The 23305-nt window shown below is 51.5% G+C and overlaps 1 protein-coding gene across 5 annotated transcripts in view; it reads left to right on the top strand.

Moving 5' to 3' along the window:
* Window positions 1–1473: 1473 nt before the first annotated feature.
* CEMIP (cell migration inducing hyaluronidase 1) overlaps window positions 1474–23305 on the top strand; it is a 154138-nt gene continuing 132306 nt past the window's right edge. For 2 of the 5 annotated variants that reach the window (XM_066354582.1, XM_066354579.1), the window contains exons 1-3: window positions 1497–2659; window positions 3928–4091; window positions 4829–5017. Coding sequence is in view for 1 of the 5 variants with exons in the window: in XM_066354578.1 (XP_066210675.1) it covers window positions 1586–1689 (104 nt within the window). In the remaining 4 variants the exon portion in view is untranslated. Of the gene's footprint in view, window positions 2660–3927; window positions 4092–4828; window positions 5018–23305 lie in introns of all 5 variants that reach the window. The other 3 variants (XM_066354581.1, XM_066354580.1, XM_066354578.1) reach the window with 3 other exon arrangements.

Below are 23305 nucleotides of genomic sequence, written 5' to 3'. Positions count from 1 at the left end.
GAGAACCCTGATCACTGACCCCCGTGAGCTCTCCAGGCCACGCCTGGAGGGGCCTGTGGGCTGCTGTGGGTGAGTCAGGCAGCCAGGGTTCTTCCCCAGCCTGGGAGACCTGGACACAGACTCCAGCGAGCAGCCTCTGTCTGACTGTCCGCCAGCCTGGGCTCAGCGGCACGGCTGTGCCGCTCGGAAGGCAGACCTTCCTGCAGGGTTGGCTCGTACAGGGCACTGGCTGGAAGGAAGGCGGAAAGGTGTATTTTGGGGGGAACTCCAGGTAACCAAGTAACTAGGTGAAGGGGTTGAGTTGTAAGCTGCAAAAAAAGTGAAGGAGGGATGGAGAACTGGTATCAGAGCCCCGTTTTACAGACAACAAAGAGAGACCCAAGAGGGGCCAAGGAGGTGGCCCTGGGGCGCACAGCAAGTGAAGAGGCAGAGTTGAGAAGGAACTTCAGGTGCCCTGGGGGCCTGGTAGGGGCTCTTGCCAGCAGTCCTGTATCCTCTGCAAGGAATAGATAGAGCAGTCAGTCATGCCTTCTTTGACCCTTGAGGATCTTGGTCTGTCCAGGTAGAGGGGCACAAAGCCCTCCCCACATACAGGAAGGATTCTAACTTACTGAGCACTTACTGTGCCCTAGGTACCCCTACTATGATGACCTTTTACTATTGTTATTGATTGATTTTAGAGCAATGGGAGGGGGAGGGGTAAGAGAAGCATTCATTTCTTGTTCCCCTTAATTGTGCGTTCACTGGTGGCTTCCCGTTTGTGCTCTCAGCCTTGGTGTTTCCCGAGGAACGCTCTAACCCACTGAGCAGCTGGCCAGGGCCGATCGCAACCTCTTTTAAATCCTCCCTTCAATCCTGCCAGAAAGCTGTACAACCCATTTTCCTAAGGAGGAAACTGAGGCTGAGGAAGGTTAATAACATCCTTGTCCACAGTCACATAACTGGCATGTCTGACCCCGTTTCAATCTAAAGTCTCTGACTGAAAGCCAACCAATTGCTTCTTGGGAGGAACTGCTAGGTCTCTACACCAGGGTCTCTTTCTAAGGCCACTGTTTCCTAAGTTACCAAAAAAAAAAAAAAAGGTTGTGAGATTTAAAAGCCCTGGACCCCATCTTCTGGTGATTCTGTGGCAAGCCTTTCTTCTCTCCTCGGTGGCCTTCTCCCCTGGGAAGCCACCGGCACGTGTGGGGGTTTATGCCCGTGCACGGCTGCCCTCACCCTGGAGCCCCGGAACGGGCGCTCTGGGCACCACAGCCGCGGCTCCAAGTCCAGAGCTCCAGCGCCCTCACCCGGCGGCTGCGGTGCTTTCTCTGCGAGCCTGCCTCCGGCCGGGGCGCAGGCCCCCGCCCCACTCGGGCAGGCGGGAGCTCCCGGCGGGGGCGGGTTGGTGGCTGGGCGTCTGGGCCGGGGGAGGAGCTTGCCTTCCCGCGCCACGGCTATAAAGCCACGGTGCTGGCGCGCAGCGGAGAGCGTGAGTCGAGCGCAGCGCCGGGAGGTCGAACCGTCCCTGGTGAGCCAACCAGCTTGGGCAGCACGGCAGGGCCTGAACCCCGCTTTCCCAAACCAACCACCGCTCCGCCTGCCCATGCCCAGGAGCTCACGGCCCGGCGGTTTGCTGCCAAACAGACGCACTGGCCCCTGCGCTACTGGTTTGGGAGGTGTGGCACCGCCGGGGCTGCCGACTGGGAGGTAAGGGGGCCAGCCCGGCGCGCCTGGCTGCGCTGACTGCCCAGCCTCGGAGGGGAGGGAAGAACGGGGATCTGGCAGCTCCCCTCGTCGCAGGGAAAACGTTACCCAGCATCGGCTTCTGTCTGTCCACTCCGTGCTGTGCCGCCCACCTCTGTCCGTCTGCCTGTCTGTCCACGCATCTGTCACCGCACATGCCCCTGTCACTGTCCTCTGTGAGATTCCTCTGCGACTGTGTGATCCTTTGCGAGCGGCAGGTGCCAGGGCACCAGTGTCCCTGGAACGCATCCAGCGGGGGGCAGATCCCTGCTTTCCTTCTAGTCCCCGCTTCTGGATGTCTCACAGGGCTTGCGCCTGGGACAGAGCCCTCCGCGGAGGGCCTGCTCCGAGCGTCAGGTTGCAGAGTCCCGCCGGCCGACCGGGAGCCTCTTGCGCTGCGCACAGTGGGCGGGCGCGCGCCTGGAAACAGGTCTGCGCTCCACCGCTGGTTCTCAGCCGGTCTTCTCTCTGGTTCCCCCTCCGCCTCCCGGACAGCGCTAGGCACCCAGCGTGGCGCTAGCGCGGAACGGGTGGAGATAATTGAACGTTAGATGACAGGAGGGCCCCTGCCGATGTTTAGACTGGGACTCCAAACCTGGCATATCTGGAAGAGAGGGTTCAGAGGTTCCTGGCAAGGGATATTGGCTCCAAGAAAGGTCAAATTAGGTTGGGAGGAAAGGCAGGGACCTGGCGGAGCGCAGGCCAGTTCCGTGGCCAGGTCTCCAGCTCGCCGCTCTGGGAACGAGGGCCAGAGACATTCTGGAATGGACAGGCGGGACGCGTGTGCTCTTGAGAAAGGAGCTCAGTGCACCGAGGTCCTCAGCCGCAGACTCGCTCTCAGCGCCCTCTGTGACCAAGGGTCCAACACTACGTGCCGCCAGCAGCCGGATTTGAGGTCCTGAGTCCTGCTTCCGGCAGCCAATGCTACCCACAGGTGAGAACTGCCTTTTGAACTAACCTTTTGATGTGTGAGCCAGTGCCTGGCTGTAGCCCCATCCCGGAGATGGTGAGCCTGGAGCGATTCTCTCCATTCCGGCGGTCTGGAGAGAGAGAAGCCTGGGCGCGCCCGGGGGTGGGGAGCCCGCGGCTGTGCGTGCCCAGGCGCGGCGCCACCATGGACAGCTCCCAGCCGCTTCCTCAGTGCTGGGTCTGTGGCCCTGGGTCTCAGGGAAGTCGCGCGCTTCCCTCCCCGGCTCAACGCTTAGGGCGCAGAGCAGGAGAAGAGGGACAGTTAGTCTGCAGGAGCCCCCGATATCCTGTTCCCAGAACGGGTGAGCCCTCAAGAGAAGAAAGAGAGCGTGTGTGTGTGGTTTGTGACCAGGTCCTAGCTCAGCTTGCAGCTGGGGTCTGTATAGGACCTCCAGTACGGTGTCTCTACCGGGCCTCTAGTACATCTGACAGAGAGGCAGTGACATAAAGCCAGAGTCACTATCGTGACTGACTGGCTCAAACTGCTTTCTATGCGTGTCATAGGGTCATGTTTTGTTTTATTACATTATTTAGTGAATAAAGTATTGGGAGCATATGCTAGATTTACAGTTACAGTGACAGACTGGAGAAAAGTCAACTAGAACAAGTTTATACAGAATGTCTGGGTGCGTTTGCACAAGCAGCTATCCTATTTTCTGATCCTGTTTTCTCCAAACTGCTCAACACTCTGAAAGAAGCTTCCAATGGTTCCCTCTTCAGGGAGCATTTGATTTTTCTAGTTGGTGGTTTAGGAATAAGTGGGAGAACCTGTAGGGCTTAATCTGTGTGAATGAAACCTGTATCTCCTTTGATAAAAGATGACGTCAGTTGAGGCTCTTCTTTTGTGTCTCCACATACGCAGAAGCGTGAAGTCCCCCATTAAAAAATGCAAGAAATTCAGGCCTGCTTCTGTGTGTGACTGATGAAGGCCCATGGAGAGTAAAAGTGACTGGGTTTCTCCTTCTTGAGACAGCGTGTGTGACTTTTCGAAAGCCACTTAAGCTCTGTGTGTGTGTTTCCTCATCCGTAAGCTGGAGACGGCACTACCAACCTTGCTGAGTTGCTAATGAGAATTAAGTGGCTCAGTTACAGCTCTCGGCTCAGTGCTGAGCACAGAGAAAGCTCTTAGAACGGTTGTGATTACAGGAGTATTTTAGACAGTTGTACCTTTCTTTTGACTTAGGCTCGCCGGTCCTCTGCTCTCTCTCTCCTCACCTAGTGATTGTCTCACAGGTACTCCGTCTCCTCTTCATGTTCGAGACCTGGATGGGACTGGCGAGAGTGCTGAAGTCAATCCCAATGCCAAAAAATTCTAGTCCAAAGATAAATGGAAGAATTTTTGTGAGACCAGTCAGTCGCCTGTTTTTCCCACCTGTACCACTTGGAGGCAAGATGAAGTAAGTCATTTTCAAAATATCCTCACAGCCCTCTGGTTCTGATGAGCCATTTTTTCTGATCCTTCTCTCAGAAGAATGTGGGACCTTCCAAGTGGCTTCCTTGTCCTGATAGGAATGAGGTCCTCTTGGGTATTGATGGGGGTGGCCCCATAACCCCACTTCTGGGTGACAGCAGGGGGGAGTGAGGGTTCACAGAGAGCCCCTCAGTGGTCATTCCTTCATGCTTGAGCCTTGCTTAGCTGTGAGATCCTGGTGGAGACACTGTGCCTGGAGCGCTGGCCACATGTGTGGTCTCAGCTGGATTTCAACATTTTTTCTAAGTCTCCTATTGAGTAGAAATCACTAGTGTGTGACACACCACAGAAGTTTCGATAATGGAGTTATAATGGGCCCAATCTTACAGTTATATTATTTTTATTCCAAAAAGTAATGTGGCCTGACCTGTGGTGGCGCAGTGGATAAAGCGTCGACCTGGAAATGCTGAGATCGCCGGTTCGAAACCCTGGGCTTGCCTGGTCAAGGCACATATGGGAGTTGATGCTTCCAGCTCCTCCCCTCGTCTCTTTCTCCTCTCTCTCTCTCTCTCCTCTCTAAAATGAATATATATCTATATATATATATATATATATATATATATATATATATATATATATAAAGTAATGTGGGAGGTATGTGTATGTGTGTGATTCTGCACATTTCACATTCGGATACTAGATTTTAATTTATTCTTTCTTCAGAAGACCAGAAGTAACCTCAGCTTCCTCCAGCTGAAGGTAGTGGACGCACAGGACGCAGCTCATGGACCCTGGGAGTCTTCCGGTGACTGTCACCCACCCGGCAGTGTGACTGGAGCAGGAGGGCATGGGCCCTGGCCGATCTCGAAGTCCCGGCTGTCTTCTTGGGATTTCCATGTGTCTCTGGTTCTGGTAGGACATGTGCTGAACTATATATAACTCTTGCCCTGCAGGGCTATGAGGGTAGAAACAGGTGACCTGTGGGTCCTCTGGCATTCTGTCTGTAGCAGCAGCATCCCTGTCCCTGGGACAGGCCAATGGGATGGCAAGAGGTGGCCACCCATTCAGTAGGGACGGCAGCGGGATGCATGGGGAAGCAGTTACTCTCAGGCTCCCTCGAAGCTCCCGTTTATAAGCAACCCCTTTTAGCCCCTTTGGTGGTATCGGCGGAGCAGCACGATTGTACAGGAAAAATGCATTGTGCATTGGTAGTTATAGCTCAAAAGAGAAATGCAAGCAAGCATGTATGTGGTTGGTGCCTGAAGGAACAATGTCATGTGCATGGGTTGCAGCCAGAAGACGCATTCCCACAAACCACACAGGCTTCATCTCTCTTCTCGTGGGATGGCTGATACCCAGGCGTCTGATCTCGTCGGAGGGACGCTCAGTTAGCACCTCTGCTTGGCTTTGGCCATTATATGGAGACAGCTCAGCTTCCTTTGAACAGCGAATAGGCAGGGTCACAGGCTTACTGTCTTGTATCTGGTTAGATTTCCTTTGAACTGCTTTTGCCACATGTTCAACTGGGCCCTGAACTTCTTTTCCCAAGAGCCGGGCCCATTGAAACTGTGTTAAATTGGGTAAGGGTGCGGTGGCTACCACAGTGACTCTGATGAATACCAGCACCTCTTTGCCCCAGCCGACTCTTCCCTGGCTTCTCTGTAGGTCCCTCGATCCTTTACTCTTCCCCTGTGTGTTCTGGTGTCAGGCTGTGTTGAAACTTGGATTTTCTGAAGGGAGGCTGCCTGCAGAGAAATGTCATCAAATATACATTGGCTTTCTGCTTGGTTTCCTGGGTGCTGGGAAACACAATCCGCCCCACCCCCCGAGGGAGAGGAGCCACCACCTCTAGGCTCAGCGTGGCTCCAGCAATGCAGCTGCACCCTTTCCTCCCAGGGGGGCTGAGTCCTGGGGCTGCAGGCAGGCTGCCTCCCCGGGGCTCACTCAGAGCAGCTTCCCTCTCTCCAGCTCCGGACAGCCTGGCTCCTCGCTTTGGGAAACTGCTGAGGCGTTATCTTGGAATCTCCTGAAAGGGCAGCCACGTGACAGATTTAGATATCACTTGGGTTTAAAGTGCTTTGACCAGACAACTGCTTTGGAAAACCCTGTGTGTTTCTTTCTCTCAGCTGTCCATGGGAGCTCTGCCTTTTCCATTTCTAGACATCAAGGGGATGGGGATGGGGGGGGGTGGGGGGCTGGAGGGCTACAAGGCCAGCCTCACTGCTTGGCTTTCCTGGGGTCCCAAGGGAGCCTGTTAAAATGCCAGTTATAATGATTGGGCAGATCTGGTACAGGGCCCGGGCCCTTGCATTTCTAACGGGCCCAGGTGAGCGTTCCTTCATCCTTGCTCACTTTCTGTGACTCTAAGCTCTTTTCAGAGTGGCTTCTGGTGACCGAGTGGATGGGGCCCAGCTGGCCTGTGTCCTCCTAATGACCTTATCACGGCTCTTCAGATTCTTGGACATAATTGTTTGTCGCTCTTAAGCTGTCTTATCAGCATGCTAGATATTCTGGGACCCCCTTGAGTTCTCCTTTTCCCTGTCATCATAAATTTCCCGAAGCTCTCGGGATCAGTGTGCACATGGTGGTTTATCTCTGCCTGGCCAAGCATTTGAGTGCAGTGTCCGTGGTATTAAGAGATCACTTGGGGATTTCATCTTTCTCTGCCTGCTGATACCGAGAATGCCTGTTTACATTTAAACAACTTTCTTTGACTCTAAAAATCACAACATTTTTTTTTCTTTAACCTGAAAACGATACTGAAAGCTCAGCAGTTACCCGCCCCTCTCCCCCATGGCATTCCTGTGGTGGGAGCTGGTCGTCATAGGTGTACTCTGGTCAGCCCTTGGGCAGGTGTGCAAGCGCGCGTGGTGTCACCTGCTGTCACATCTAGAAGCAAAGGAGAAATTGACCGCTGTGTTTTGGTCTGGTTCTGTGTTAACCGCTGGGGAGGCGGAATGGAGTGAATGAATGGTGTTGCCCCCCAGAGCTGATGGTCATCTGGGGACAGTCACCTATGTCAGCAGTTGCCATGCCGTGTGACGAGGCTAAGACAGATGGGTCAGGATGCGTGGTGGGCAGGGGGCCTTCCGGGGCAAGGGGGAGCCAGAGACCCTCCCCGGGAGCTTACCTGAGAAGGGGCATGAGGTGACCTGGAACAGTTAACAGTTTACAGGAATTTTCTGGCGAGACATAGATAGGGTGAGGGAATCGGAGTTCAGAAGGCATTTCATACAGAGACAAGGCCATGGGGGGAAATCTAGAAGCACAGACAGACCTAAATCTCTCAGGTATACAAAGCTCCTTACCTCCCAGACCTTGACCTTGGCCTCCACCCTGCAGAAGAGAGAATCCTTCTAAGCAGCTATTGGTCTCTGGGTTCCTTTAACTTCTTAGCCCAGTGGTTTAAGAATACTTTAACCATAAAATGTTTTTTTTTTCCTAACAAAATCTTACTAAATCCAATTAGTAAGACCAGATCGTGGCAGGGCTGGGAGTAGGGTCTGGGTTTCTGTCTCAAGGCCCCTCAAGGGATTACACAGAGCTCTGTGGGCTCCCAGGGGCACCGTTTGAAAACCTCTCTCCTGGCTCATTTCCTTTTGCTTTCGGTAGTCAGAGTAACTGTTACCTTGTTTTTCCGGTTGTTTTGTCTTGCTCTGTCTTCTTCATGTTCTCCTGTCTTGCTGGATTTTGTGAAAACCATTTTCCATGACGTGAAACCAGAATGACCCTGTGTGTGATGATCGAACAAATACCGGGTTACGGGGTGGCTCGTGGGACAGGACATGCAGCGGGCGCTGGTTCCGAAAACTCACACTGCAGCTGAACCCAGAGGAGGCGAGCCGAACTGTGAGCTCGCAGAAACGGGCTTAAAAGTTTTTTGTTTTAAATTTATTGATTAGAGAAAAAAAAACCACATCAATGTGTTGTCCCACTTATCTATGTATTGATTGATTGGCTGTTGCATGTGCTCGCCCTGACTGAGGATCGAACCTACAGCTTTGGCCTAACAGCACGACACTCTCCTTGGTCGGCAATCTGCTGGCTCGCGAGCCGCGTGCAGCTCTTTGGCCCCTTGAGTGTGGCTCTTCCACAAAATACCACGTGCGGGCGCTACCTCGATAAGGAATGTACCTACCCAGATATTTTAAGTTTAAAAAATTTGGCTCTCCAAAGAAATTTCAATCGTTGTACTGTTGATATTTGGCTCTGTTGACTAATGAGTTTGCCCAACCGACTGAGCTACCCAGCCAGGGAAAAATAGACTTTTTATTTTCAACTTTGTCAATCAATCTTGTCTAATCTCCCACGATTTTTCAGATTCTATTAAAGCTGGCAAGAAAAAATAAAATAGCTTATTTCCAGGTTGGAAGACTTGACAGATTCTATCCAGCCCCGTAGCCCTTTCCCCTGATGCAAAGCAGCCCAACCTGAGTGCGGAATGATTTTGAAAGTGGTGTTTGAAACAGGACGGTAGGCCAGGCATGTGGGAATGTCAGACTCGGCTGGTGGAGGGCGAGGGTGAAGTGAGGGTCCTCTGCCTGTTACAAGGCTCCTTCCTATAAAGGAGGAAGTTGATATGGGAAGGGGACAACGCCCAAAAGGAGCCCCACCCTCATACTGGGTGGACCTAGTCCTTAGCAAGGGTTGGGAAGAAGCCCCGGGCACAGCCAGCGCTAAAACGTAAGCATCTGACTGGTTTAAGGTGTTGAAAGTGAGGCTCGTCCAGTCTAGGGAGTGTAGGAAACAGCGCCAGCTCTGGAGGAAGTCCGGTGGGCGTGGCAGGAGGCCAAGGGGCAAAGGTTTCCCTGTTGAGCTGGGTGGTGTCAGGGAGGCTGGATGCTGGTGGGTGATAGGCAGTGTCACCATCTGGGGGCATCTGCCTCACATCCAGGAGGCTTTGCATCCATCCCTGTCGTCATAGAAACTGGAACACTGTGAGCTTGGAGCTTGACTCCCAAACCATGGGAATTCAGCCTCTTCCTGCTTCCTAGGGCTGGACTCAGGCTGGCTCCTCGGTCACCCTGACCTGTTGGCACAGGTGACCCTGGTTCATTCCTTCAATATTACGGAACGGTCTGGGGTGTGGACTGCATCCACTCACCATGTTGCATGCCCGCCTGCCCGCCCTCCGTGACAGGGTGGTGGTGTCTGCAGATGGGTGGCTTGTGGGCACAGGTGAAGGATGTCACGTTGGGTGTCTGTCCAGCTCCTAGTCTAGTACATCACTCCTCTGCCTTCTCTCTAGGGCTCTTCCCAGCATGCTTTCCTCTAGCCCCTCACGTCCTGGGTCTCCACACCTTCCCAGGTAGACAGTGGATATCCTAAGCCGTCTCCTTCCTGTAAAGAAAAAACAGGAGTGAACCTCACAAGGAGTGAGTGGGGTGGGGGGGATTGATTTGAGCAAACCATTAAAAAATTTGAAAAGCAAACAGGCGGTTTGCGACGAGCCTAGCTCAAAGCTGACTGTGTGAGCCGTCGCTGAGCGATCTTCTCGTGTGCTCATTTTCCAAAGGTTCAGGAAAACCTCAAACATCGTGGCTAAGTACTTTTCCTTTCCCTTAAAAATTATGTTTATTTTCGGAGGAATTCAATCCATATGTTTCAGATCCATTTCCGCGTTACTCAGCAAAAGGTTGTTTTTCTCCAACATTGCTAAGCTGTTACTGTGCCCCCGCGCCCCTCCCCCCCTTCGGCCAGCCCGGAGCTTTGCCCACCTAATGCTTGCAGCTGAGCCTCTGCTCACAGCTGTGTGGCTTGACAGCCTTTTATGAGGCACAGTAAATGTGTAGTCACTGGAGGCAAAAGGAAAAGTTGCTTAGACCGATCCTGGCTTTAATCAAAATTTTTATGTGTGGTTCACTATGGAGTTTTTGCATGGATTTTGAATTTCAAATACTGCATTGCAATACCACCTGTATATTTGATGGCTGAGGGTTTTGGTGCTCTCTTAAATTTCGCACCCTTGCCTCACCCTTGATCCCCTACCCTGGTGAGCACCCCCTCCAGGGTTCCTGCTGGGCAGAAGGGGCACTTCCCTTAGCATTGGGGCTGGCTCTGCTCCTGTCTTTTCCTGATGTAGAGATCCATCCATGTCAGAGACAGCAAACAGCTTTTGGGGATGCCCAAGGCCCCTCGGGGCTCTGGCTCTAGCTGTGGATTTGAGCTGGCGGTATAGACACGAGCTCAAATTCTGTGTAGACTACCACGTGGTCTGAAGCCACTATCTTCCCTTTCCCCGGCTTCCCTTACTCTGTGGAGAGAGAAGGAATTGTGGTTTTCCATAGTAGAATGTTTTGCTAATTCTGCTGGGCTGATGTGTCACTCTGTCTGTGACTTTGTAAGGCACTGAGTTCACCAGATTTCTCAATTCAGTTCCTGATTTCGAAAGAGAAAGCCGTTGTAGGATGTTTGCCTTTGGAACATCCATGTGCAAAAATTTCTTCTCATTTAAGTGATTTTTGTGAAAACAAAACAGCACAGCCGGCTCAGTGGTGTCTGGTTCACAGCTTCGAAGAGGCTCAGAGACTCCTCTGACCACATAACTGTGGGCTGTGTATGTGCATGCGCCTTCCAGGTGGCTGAGAGAGGGCTTAAATCTGTTTTAAATTTTAAAATCATTGGGTAATGTTGTTACAAATGGTAACATATATACATATCTTGGGATTTTTCTGAGAATGGCCATGGAACGAACTTCATTTTTACTTTAAACATCCCCATATGCAGTTACTCCAAATATGAAGCTATTTTAAACATGCCGGGGGAAAAAAAAAAAAAAAAAAAAAAGATGCTTTGATTCAATTTTGCTTAATAAGCCTGAACTTGAGCTTGGGCTCTGCTGAGGTTGTTTGAGGACATCACCTCTCCAAGGTCAGGGGAAGACACAGGGGGAGAGCCGCACTTCGAATGGCATGTGTCTGGTCCGCAGGGCCCTTTGGTTAGGCAGGCGGCTGGAGTTTTCTCGGTGTGGGGCATGGTGTCGCTGCCAATCTCAGCCACGTCCCAGTACTAGACAGAGTCATTTCTTCATTCAGGACGGACCCCTTGGGGCTCAGACACAGGGACCCCTTCATGTTCTATTTTATTTCCAAGGATGAGCACACAGTAGGTACTCACATATTTATTAGATCCATAAATGCACGAGTCCTGCCTCTGAGCCCCCCAGCCCCCCGAGCCGGCGCACCTCTCAGTGGAGTGATGCCGACTCTTGTGTGTTCTGCTGTGGCAATCGAACGAAACCACAGCCTGCCCGTCGCCTTCTCCGAGGTCTGTGCTCCAGTGGCCCTGCGGTTATTTCCATCTGAAACCTTTCTGTCCAGTGCTTACTGAGCACTTACTAAGCTCAGGCACCCTGAGGTCACGTAATCTTCGTGACAACTCGGAGCTGAGCAAGGCATCAGCGGAGAATTCGCGATGTCGTCTACCCGGGGCTGCTCGGCGAGAGGTGACCGAGTTGGGACTGAGACCCCAGGTCTCTGTGAGTCCAAAGAAAGGGCTGGGCCAGGGGTCCCCAAACTTTTTACACAGGGGGCCAGTTCACTGTCCCTCAGACCATTGGAGGGCCGGACTATAAAAAAACTATGAACAAATCCCTATGCACACTGCACATATCTTATTTTAAAGTAAAAAAAAAAAAACAAAATGGGAACGAATACAATATTTAAAATAGAGAACAAGTAAACTTAAATCAACAAACTGACCAGTATTTCAATGGGAACTATGCTCCTCTCACTGACCACCAATGAAAGAGGTGCCCCTTCCGGGTGTGCGGCGGGGGGCCGGATAAACGGCCTCAGGGGGCCACGTGCGGCTCGCGGGCCGTAGTTTGGGGACCCCTGGGCTGGGCTCTGAATAATGGCAGACATTGCTTGATTCTTGAATTTTGAGGAAGTGTGTTTGTGGGAGTATTACCATTTATAGTGAAGCAGTTTGAGAGTCGTTGTAGCCCAAACACGTTCACTGTCAATTTGCTGATTCTGGACCTCTGGGACTCACACGCGTGGCTCCGCTGCACCTCCCTGCGATGGAGGAGCTCACGGTCCAGTAGGGGTGACAGACGGACACTCAGTTACCTAGAGCCGCGCTGTAGGAAAGGTGCGAACAATATGGAAACGCTACAGATTGATGGTAATAGCTCTGCTGGGGAAAGACAGGTGTCGTGGAGGGAGGGATATATGATTGGCTCTTGAAGGAGAAAACCATTTGCTGGCCAGAGGAGGGAGGGTCAGGAAGGAAAGAAGAAGCTCCAAGAATCCAGAAAATGGACATTTGAGGGAAGGGTCTAGGAGTTCCCTGGGGCTAGAAATGAGATCATAAAGGTAGGGGCAGGTGGGCGTGGTCCTGAAAAGCTCATTAGCAAGTTTGGCCATTTAGTTGGTGGACATTATTAGGCCATTGTTCCGGCTGGCAGGTGGCTTGAGCTGGACTTGCGTTCCTTAGTCCTAAGGATGATGTTCCGGACAGGAAGTCCATTCCAGAATAAGAGCTCTCACTTGAGAAGGTGGCTGTTGGGGCCCACAGAGCCATAAGAACTGCACAGAACCAAGTGGGTCCCTGGCAGCAGGGCAATCGGACATGGACGGCATGAGGGACAGCATTAAATTGGAAACATTTCAGGGACCTGGTGGTCCGAGTCTCTGCCAGCCTGAGTCTCTGCAGGTAGAGGTCCAAGTCTTCAAGGAAATGTTTCTGAGACTCATAATCCTGACCTCTTGGGGTTATCCCTGCAGACGGACATAGCCCCACTTCCGTGTCCAGTCTCACTGTGGGGTCAGGAGCGTCCACGTCTTCACCCTGTGGCCTGTGTGCCGAGTTTTGGGGCAAGTTCTGAGCTGCTTTGTTTGACTGACTACAGTCAAGGTCGTGGACAGACAGTGGGATGCAGGGACAGAACTTTCATGGGAGGCTCACCTTTGGAAAGGCAAGTTATCACTGTGAAGCATGCTGGTCCTGTTCAAATTGTGGAAATGCTTAACTGGATGAAATAGAGGTTCTGAGGCTGTCCAGTCTGCCATTCATAGTGTTATCTCTTTTCCGCATGGTAATTGTAATAATTTATTTTTTTTTGTATTTTTCTGAAGCTGGAAACGGGGAGAGACAGTCAGACAGACTCCCGCATGTGCCCGACCAGGATCCACTCGGCACGCCCACCAGGGGACGATGCTCTGCCCCTCCGGGGCGTCGCTCTGTCGAGACCAAAGCCACTCTAGCGCCTGGGGCAGAGGCCAAGGAGCCATCCCCAGCGCCCGGGCCATCTTTGCTCCAATGGAGCCTTGGCTGCGGGAGGGGAAGAGAGAGACAGAGAGGAAGGAGAGGGGAAGGGGTGGAGAAGCAGATGGGCGCTTCTCCTGTGTGCCCTGGTCGGGAATCGAACCCGGGACTTCTGCACGCCAGGCCGACGCTCTACCACTGAGCCAGCCGGCCAGGGCCAATTGTAATAATTTATAATGTAATTTTGTGTGTGTGTGTGTGTGTGGGGAGAGAGAGAGAGAGAGAGAGAGAGAGAGAGTCAAGAACATCAAGCTGCTCCTGTGTGTGCCCTGACCGGGCACATGCTCTGAGATGACGCTCCAGAGCTATCCGGCCAGGGCTTAACTTTCATTGATTTTAGAAAGACAGAGAGCTGAAGGGAAGGAGAGGAGAGGAGAGGGGGAAGGGAAACATTCATTGTTCCACTCAGTCATGGTTTTTTTTGTTGCTTCCCGTGTGTGCCCTGACCAGGGATTGAACCCGCAACCTTATTTCTGGACAATACTTTTAACTGACTAAGCTAACCGGCCAGGGCCACTTACAATGTAATTTAACAAACTAAATTGATCCACAGATATTCTCTTAGTTCTACCCCTGTGCCCAGAACTGCACTTGGCCCTAAAGCAGGTCTAAGAGTGGCCATCAAGTGGTTGGAGGAGAGAGGTGACTGAGGCCTTGGGCTCTGCCATTCAACAGAAACACATTCATGAAGGTTCAGGTCACTGATATCTCTAAGATGGTTCTAACCAGACTAATGGAGAAATAGGAGCCGAGGACTTCAGAGAGGGCTACCTTCTGTTTTGCCATTGCAAAATAAGCTGCCTTCCATACCCCTTCCTCATAATGTCTAGGCTCTTTAGCTTGTATTTTCCTTGGTTGGTAGAATAATCGAGTTGGCGTAATAAACTAGAAAGGGTCATATAGGCTTTGAAGCTCCCCAGACCTCACTGCAAGTCTGCCTCCCCCACCGATTAGCTGTGTGACTTTGAATTAGTTACTTCACCTCTCTGTGCCATGGTTGTTTATTCATCCCCTCATGTATGGTTGTATATTATTCCGAGGATGATACAGGGCAAACCTCTCAGTGTTGTGACCTGGTATATATGAAGTGAACAAGACGGCACGTCTCCCCTCTGTTGACACAATGATCAGGTTAGGATGTGTGTTAAGTAGAGGAAATACTGTAACCTGGGGGGAGTTTTCAAATTTTCAAACTTTGGGAATCTTCGGGCCGCAGCCAGTCCTGCAGTCACTGCCCGAATGTCCCCAGCGCCTGCTCCGGAGGAAGAGTGTGTCCGGGGTCCAGCATGGGCCCAGCTCAGTGCCCACAGGTGCAGAAACAGGGCCTGCTTTGCTTGCGTCTGCGTCTCCAGAGCTGAGTTGGTACTTAACACCGTTTGTGAGTGAATGTTACTTTGGAAGAAGAGCTCCCCCCCAACATCTCCTAACTCTGCTGTATACCACCTGCCTTTGTAAGCGCATTGGCCAGATTCACTCACTCAAACCTCACGATAGACCTGTACCTCGGGGCCTCTGGTGGGGGGGGGGAGGCAAGGAAAGGAATTAGAAATGGACAGGACACTGAGTGAGCGAGTGTGCAGAGCGGCGGTGGGTCCTGACAGGTCCGTGTGACGGTGACATCTGGAGGGTGTAGCCTGCTGGCCCAGCTTGGCTGTTGCAGCTGGAAAACCCTATTGCTGTCGCGGAGAACTGTGTTTCCACTTCTGCTCGGCCAGCTCTGGGAGCCGTTGGGCAGCTCGTCACTGGTGCGGGTGTGTGAAGCCAGCGCGGGCAAAGTTCCTTGTTTACTTGTCACAGGACGACTCCACGCGCCGTCAACAGTCCACAGCGGCATCCGTCCGGAACCCAGAGTAAAGGGTAGCGGTGAACTCGATCACCGCTGGGTTTCCCACAGGTCGGATTACCCACCAGATTAGAACAATGTATCGCTAATTATGGTTTTGACAACCGAGCTCAGACAAGCATTTCCTAAAAATGCGTTTCTCAGGGCAGTGCCGCCTGGGGCTGTACACAGGTATTCTGAAGTCAGGTGAGTTTGGGACACGCTGGGTTCCCCCGCGCTGAGCAGCCTTCCTTCTCAACATCGTTACAAACCAGTGTGCTTCCTAAACCTTCAAGGGGAACCGGGGTGACAGCCCTTCTCAAGGGCCTCCTTCCGGAGAAGCTCATTCTACTTTCCCAGGGGGACCCGTGAGACTCATTCTGTGAACACGTGTTGGGGGAATTCTGGGCTAAGTATTAATTAGTAGACTGACTGGATAACACACCCTGAGTGTTACTGGGCACCTCTGAACACAGTCCTGAAATGGCAGTAATTACTGTTTTATTCACACGAGTGTTACCCTTGAGTGTGTGTAGAAAGGTGCCCGGAGAGAGACTAGTCAGGGGATCTGGGGTGGGGAGGTTGGTGGTGGAGGTGGAGATGGAGGAGTTGGGAGGGAAGTCCGATCTGGGGAAGCGACATGTGGGCAGAGCCGAGCTGGGAAGACTGGAGTGGATGGGAATGTCTCAGGGGTCGGTAATGAGATGAGCAGCTCATCTGGGGCAGGGACAGTAAAGGGCGGGGCCAGGCAGGACAGGATGGTAGATGGGGCGAGGGGCACAGGCGAGACCACGCAGCATCTTCCAAACCACAACTAAGACGGCGATCTTTGCTTGACGCAGTGGATAGGGCATTGACCTGGGATGCTGAGGACCCAGGTTCGAAACCCGAGGTCACTGGCTTGAGTGCGGGCTCATCTGGCTTGAGCAGGGGGTCGCCAGCTTGAGTATAGGATCATAGACCATGATCCCATGGTTGCTGGATTGAGCCCAAGGTTGCTGGCTTGAGCATAAGATCACTGGCTTGAGCAAGGGGTCACTGGCTTGGCTGGAGTGCTCTGCACCCCCGTCAAGGCACATATAAGAAAGCAATCAATCAATGAACAACTAAAGTGCCAGAACTCTGATTTGATGCTTTACATCTCTACATCTCTGTCTGTCTGTCCCTCTCTCTCTCTCTTTCTCTAAAAAGAAAAAAGACTGTGACCTTCATCCCAGAAGCAGTGGGAGTCACTAAACAGTTTTAAGCAAGGGAGTTAGAGTGTCTGGTTTTTATTGTTAATAAAGGATCCCTCTGGCTGCTCTCAGATGACTTTCTGTGTGTGTGTGTGGTGGGGGGGAGGATTGGGCAGAGGTTGGTCAGCATAGGAAGAGGCAGAGGAGGCCCTGGTGCTGGGCTGGGGGTGCTGTGATGGTGAGCTGGAGTGATGCCAGTGCAGATGGACAGGCATGATGGAGCTCACTGGTGTTCAGGAGACACCATAAACAAAGATGGCTTGAGTGCAGGGTGAGCGAGAGGGAACTGTCCAGGGAAAGTCGCAGGCTTGGGGGCCGTGCCGCAGTGGACAGGAGGAAGACTGTAGCAGGCTGGGGTGAAGATACGCACTTAGGACACAAGCGGCACGGCCAGGCCGGAAACCCTGCCTCTTTTCAACTGGGATTCATCGCTTTAAAAAGTCACTTACGCCTGACCTGTGGTGGCGCAGTGGATAAAGCGTCGACCTGGAAATGCTGAGGTCGCCGGTTCGAAACCCTGGGCTTGCCTGGTCAAGGCACATATGGGAGTTGATGCTTCTAGCTCCTCCCCCACTTCTCTCTCTCTGTCTCTCCTCTCTCTCTCTCTCCCTCCCTCTCCTCTCTAAAATGAATAAAAAAAAAAAGTCAATTACATTGGAAGGCTATCAAGTGTGCAGCAATGATCTGTAACTGAGCATAGGGGACCAAATAACTTCAGTTCCATTTTGCAAGTTATTGCAATTACAGACAGATTGTACCAGGAAGTATTTCCATAAAGAGATGCCTTTTCCCACAGTCCTTTTTAAACAACATTGATGCAGACCGAGTGAGGTTTTCAACAGAGATTCGGATCAGCCTCTCTTTGCTGGTTGCTCTCAGCACCGCAGAAGGCTTTGTAAAGGGATAGGGCTGCCGCACAGTTCAGAGCCGCTAATGCATACCCTCCGTGGGTCCGTTTTTCATCCTCAGTTGCCTGGATGGAGAACTTGAAACCCAAGACATACTCAAAAGGAGTCTGCCGGGAGCAGACCAAAGGTATTCTGGACGAGAAGCTCTTATCACAGGGCTTTGAGTGTGTGCTCTGGTCCCACTGCTATGTCTGAGAAGCCACCCAAGCATTTGTCAGCCTGACCTGTTTACTGAGAAACACACAGGGTCTGGAATCTTGGAGTCAGCGCCAGGTGAATCAATAAAACCACGGGGCACTGTGTTTGCTTAGCCGGTTTATCCAGCAAACACTTATTAATCAACCTCTCTGCACCAGACACGGAGCATGCAACCCCCACCTCCATGTGTGCTCCTATCTGAGAAGTTGAGGCGCAGGGCGGTCATGTGAATGAATGAGAATACTGAGATGTTCTGTATCCGTACAAGGCACAGAGGGGGACAGAAAAGTGAGATAACCCCATTGTACCTGGGGGGCTGAATGCTTGATGTGCACATGACAAAACATAGGAAGAACTTGTTGGTTGGAGAAGGGCTCTTTGGACCACTTGGTCCGTTGAAGGGTTTGGTGTGGCCGGGGTGTGTGGACAAAGTCAGACGTGGCAAGGCTTTGGAGTGAGTGTTGCCCACAGAAGTCTTACAAGACCAGGCTGACAAGAGTCCCTGCTCCTCACGGGCCCAGCATGCTGAGAATGGCCAGAGCTGCCTGGGGAGTGGTGAGCAGTGACCTGTGGCTGTTGCAAATGGGAGAAGTTGAGATATCATTTTGCCTTGTACATAAGCACGTTAAGGCTTTTGCTCAGTTTTGTTTTTTTGTTTTTTAAGGAGAGGAGGGGAGATCGACAGACTCCTGCATGTGCCCTGAGTGGAATCTACCCAGCAATCCCCGTCTGGGGCCGATGCTCTGCTGGAGTGCTCCTCAGTGCCCAGGGCCAACGCTTGAATCAAGCAAGCCTCTGGCAGTGAGAGGGGAAGAGGGAGAGAAGGTGGAGAGGGAGAAGAAGAGAACGAGACGGGTGCTTCTCCTGTGTGCCCTGGCCTGTGTGTTGAACCCGGGACATCCTTATGCTGGGCCAACACTCTGTCCACTGAGCCAAATGACCAGAGCCACCTCAATTTTCAAAATCATCTTTCTATTTCCTGTGAAAGGACAGTCAATTCATTTCTAAAGTTTTAGTACTTACATTAAAAAAATAGCCCTGGCCGGTTGGCTCAGTGGTAGAGCGTTGGCCTGGCATGCAGGAGTCCCGGGTTCGATTCCCGGCCAGGGCACACAGGAGAAGCGCCCATCTGCTTCTCCACCCCTCCCCCTCTCCTTCCTCTCTGTCTCTCTCTTCCCCTCCCGCAGCCAAGGCTCCATTGGAGCAAAGTTGGCCTGGGCACTGAGGATGGCTCTGTGGCCTCTGCCTCAGGTGCTAGAATGGCTCTGGTTGCAACAGAGCGACGCCCCAGAGGGGCCGAGCATCGCCCCCTGGTGGGCATGCCAGTGGATCTCGGTCAGGCGCATGCGGGAGTCTGTCTGACTGCCTCCCCATTTCCAACTTCAGAAAAATACAAAAAAAAAAAAAAAAAAAAAAAAAAAAAAAATATATATATATATATATATATATATATATATATATATAAAGATTATTTTATTGACTTTAGATAGGAGAAGGGAGAGAGCAGGAGAGAGACAGAAACATCTGTTCCTGGATGTGCCATGACGGGGGATTGAACAGGTAATCTGAACTCTGGGGCGTTGCTCTGACCAATCAAACCATCTGGCCAGGGCACTACTTACATTTTTTTAAGTGACCATTTTGTATATATGTTTTAACTAAAGCTAGAGTGATTGCTGTAGGCTGAATTTATCCCTGAAGCTGAAATTATGTGGGTCAAAGTATAATATATGGACACTATCCTGATTCTTGATGCAGACCACAACACCACCACAAACGGCATAATGCTATTTTCAGAGCAATAGATTACTCTTCAAGTTTGGAAAATCATTTTAGTAGGTGAAAAATCATACCCGAGTATTTAAGTTTGTATTTCCTGCATGACTAATAAAGTTAAAGACTTGCTTATATGTTTGCTTAATTAATTATTATTATTTTCTTTTTAGCACTGTCTATTCAGATCATTATGCTTGTTTATGGAGAATTCATGATACTTCTCATCAATACACCTGGTCTCTTTACATACCTTACTGGTTCTCTCTCCCCCTCTTCCTTTTTGGTTATTTTTGTAACATATGTGAGATATTTTCATGTAGACCAATCTGCCGATCATTTACTTCTTGATCTTGATGATCGGGTACACAGGACTGGAGTCTTCTGGTGGTCCTCTGGATTGATTTGTAAGCTCCTGGACCTATCGGGAATTTATTTCTGTTTATGGTGCAGCGAGCGATACTAACTCTGTTTCACCCTCCACTGACTAGCCTGTTATCCCAGCACAGTTTTAGGGAACAATCTTTCCTTTCTCCATTGATTTGTGCTTCCAGTAAAAGCTTATTTGATCCAGTTACCCACGTGGACGATGTCAGGAATGCGATAAGACTAGCGTGGCAGGAATTCAGCCGGACATTTGATCTGACCATCTGGGCGGACCGCTCTGTTTCTATCACAGCAGACCAGGCCTCGTCGTGTCTCCCAGGCCTGCTCCACCAGCCTCTCTGCTCTCGACTGAGCCAGATGAGGATCAGTCTGGTGGCACCCAGGGCCGTCGGCCCCCCGTGAGCTCCAGATCGGGCAGTCTGTGATGGAGAGAGGAGCTGGACAGTGCTTCCCTGTGGGGGGCTCATCTGTGTGTCCCTCAGTGAGTCAAGGCCTGACAGAGACCACCCACTGGGCTCCCACGCATGGCCCAGACGAGGGAAGGCCTGGCCCAGAGGGGCATCACAATTCCAAGCATCATATACAGCCTTCCCCTGCTCCCCCAAATGGGAGTTGGTGCAACGTTTTATTCACAAATAGTGTAAGGAAATTTGTTCATAGCTTCTGTCAAAGGGGTAGCTGGTGTCACCTGTCCAACCACTGGGTTCCCCGACCACCTTTATTATTATTTTTTTTTTTTGCATTTTTCTGAAGTTGGAAACGGGGAGGCAGTCAGACAGACTCCTGCATGCGCCCGACCGGGATCCACCCGGCACGCCCACCAGGGGGTGATGCTCTGCCCATCTGGGGGCGTCGCTCTGTTGCAACCAGAGCCATTCTAGCGCCTGAGGCAGAGGCCAAGAAGCCATCCTCAGCGCCCAGGCAAACTTTTGCTCCAATGGAGCCTTGGCTGCGGGAGGGGAAGAGAGAGACAGAGAGGGAGGAGAGAGGGAGGGGTGGAGAAGCAGATGGGCGCTTCTCCTGTGTGCCCTGGCCGGGAATCGAACCCGGGACTCCTGCACGCCAGGCCAACGCTCTGCCACTGAGCTAACTGGCCAGGGCCCAGCTTTATTAATACAGACCACATGAGGTGTCTGATGTGGTGTGGTCACTTATCCATTCTCCCCCTCTGCCTGGGGTGCTGAGAGAGGAAGGTGTGTGTCTGTTTGTACAGCCTCAGGGTCTACTGAAGATCTGACAGTGCCCATGCCTGCTGCCTTTATGGAATGAATGAATGACTGACTGATGGATGAATGAATGAATACATGAATGTATGAATGAACAGATGGGTGAATGAATGAATGCATGAGTGAATGAGTGAGTGATCACTGATTGGCTGTGGCTGGCTCTTCCACCTCTTCCCACAGCTAAGATAGTTAAGGTTAATTGTGGCAACTCCTTTTATTTAATTTTATTTTTAAATTTTATTTTATTTTTTTATTAAGTGAGAGGCAGGGATGCAGAGAGACAGACTCCCGCATGTGCCTCGACTGGTATCCACCCTGCAAACCCCCTACTGGGCGATGCTCTGCTCATCTGGGGCTATTGCTCTGTTGCTTGGCAAGACTTTTAGTGCCTGAGACGAGGCCGTGGAGCCATCCTCAACACCTGAGGCCAACTTACTCCAACCGTTCCAGCCATGGCTGCAGGAGGAGGAGAGAGAGAGAGAGAGAGAGAGAGAGAGAGAGAGAGAGAGAAGATGGAGGGGAAGGGTGGAGAAGCAGATGGTCAATTCTCCTGTGTGACCTGCCTAGGAACTGAACCCGGGACTTCCACATGCCAGGCCGATGTTCTACACTGAGCCATTCGGCCAGGGCAAATGGCAATTCCTCTTAAACTGCTGGTCTTTTTCTTTAACAAAAGCCTTGATTTGATATCATCCTACTTGAAGACTTCTTTCTAATTCCAGGCTTTATTTTTCATCAAATGTCCGTTCCAGTCACGCACTTTAGGGGCCTTCACAAGCCATCTTTTCAAAACTTTTAGTTGGTGTCAGAGTGAGAGAAGAAACTCACGTTCGAGAAAGATTTGCAGGGTGATTGATGTTTCCACTGTTTCTGGTCATAGTTGGAATATTTCAGTTCTTGGCATATGAGCAAAAGCATTGAGTTTTTTCTTTCTTTTGACTTTCCAAAAACCTGTGACAAAGTGAAGCTATTGGCCTAGAGCAGGGATTGGGAACCTATGGCTCACGAGCCAGATGTGGCTCTTTTGATGGCTGCATCTGGCTCGCAGACAAATCTTTAATAAAAAAAAATAATGTTAAAAATATAAAACATTCTCATGTATTATAATCCATTCATTTCCTACCACTCATGTTCATGGTTGCGGGTAGCTAGAGCCAATCACAGCTGTCCTCCGGGAGAACACCAAATTTTTATTGGATAATGCGTAATGTACACGGGTCGTTGTATGGCTCTCACGGAATTACATTTTAAAATATGTGGCGTTCATGGCTCTCTCAGCCAAAAAGGTTCCTGACCCCTGGCCTAGAGGTTTGGGGACCACTGGGAAGCAGCTCGGCCCAGCGCCCAGGGCTCTCTAGCTCCTTGAGCAGCTGCTGCTCTTTTTCATTTTAGACTCTAATGGATTACAGTCCTGCTGACACAATGCTGCTTTTCACTATTGCAAATACTGTTTTTTCTGCCTAAACTTCCAGCCAAGGGCTATCCATCCTTCCTGACCTTGCCCATCCCCTTCTTTATGAAGAGGCCCCTGAGCCTTCTTCTCCAATATGTCAGGAAGCTAGTGCTGTGTAACAAAGCACACCCCCCCCACCCCGGCTGGGGCTTAAATCATAACTGTGTGATCATGGCTCTGTGGGTCAACCAGCTTCGCTGATGTCGGCTCGTGCCTGTGTCTTCATGCAGGCTGGCTGGTCTAGAGTGTCCTCATCCACGTTTGGCATTGCTGGCTTTCTTCAGAGGGGATGAGGGTGGCTGGACCACGTCTTTCTCCTCATCCAGCCGACTAGCCGTGTGTGTTCTCAAGGCCAAGGACTTGGGTCTTGGGTGAGGAGAGAAGGGTGAGGTGAGCAGGGCCATATCCATGATCCACCCACCGCACCCGCCTTTGATAGAGCAGCCTGCTCTGTAGGATTAGTGTACCTTGATGTATTTACATGGCGACACCTTGCTCGTTTATTTATGTGAGTCCCAGTTCTGCAAACATGTACTGAGACTTGCCTTCATCTCAGCTGGCATCTGAGTTTTCAGTTAATTTCCTTGGGGTGTGTTTTTCGTCCATCCTCTGGGTGCAGGAGGTACCCAGGAGGGCGGGGACCCTAAGGTAGGAAGGGGACATGCTGCAGAGAATCTTGGCAGCACGTCCTGAAGGTTGGTGCTTCGGGGCAGGCCCCAGGCCCGAAGGAAGCTGTCTCGCCCTTCTCGGTGCCCTTGCCTTCAGTTGGGCGTGGGAGGTCCCGCCGGCCCAGGCTCCAGCCCTGACCCACAGTGTCAGCAATGCAGCCCCAGAAGACTGCTCCTGGCCCTGCCCACACCCCCGGATGTTGACAGGGGCATGGCTCCAGCACCAACTTTAATGGATGGTCTCATCGCTTTTAAAATAA

Source organism: Saccopteryx leptura, chromosome 13, assembly GCF_036850995.1.
Source record: "Saccopteryx leptura isolate mSacLep1 chromosome 13, mSacLep1_pri_phased_curated, whole genome shotgun sequence".
In the NCBI taxonomy this organism is placed as follows: domain Eukaryota; kingdom Metazoa; phylum Chordata; class Mammalia; order Chiroptera; family Emballonuridae; genus Saccopteryx; species Saccopteryx leptura.
Note: the sequence above shows the minus strand (reverse complement) of the source record. Positions and strands in the feature narration are given on the sequence as shown.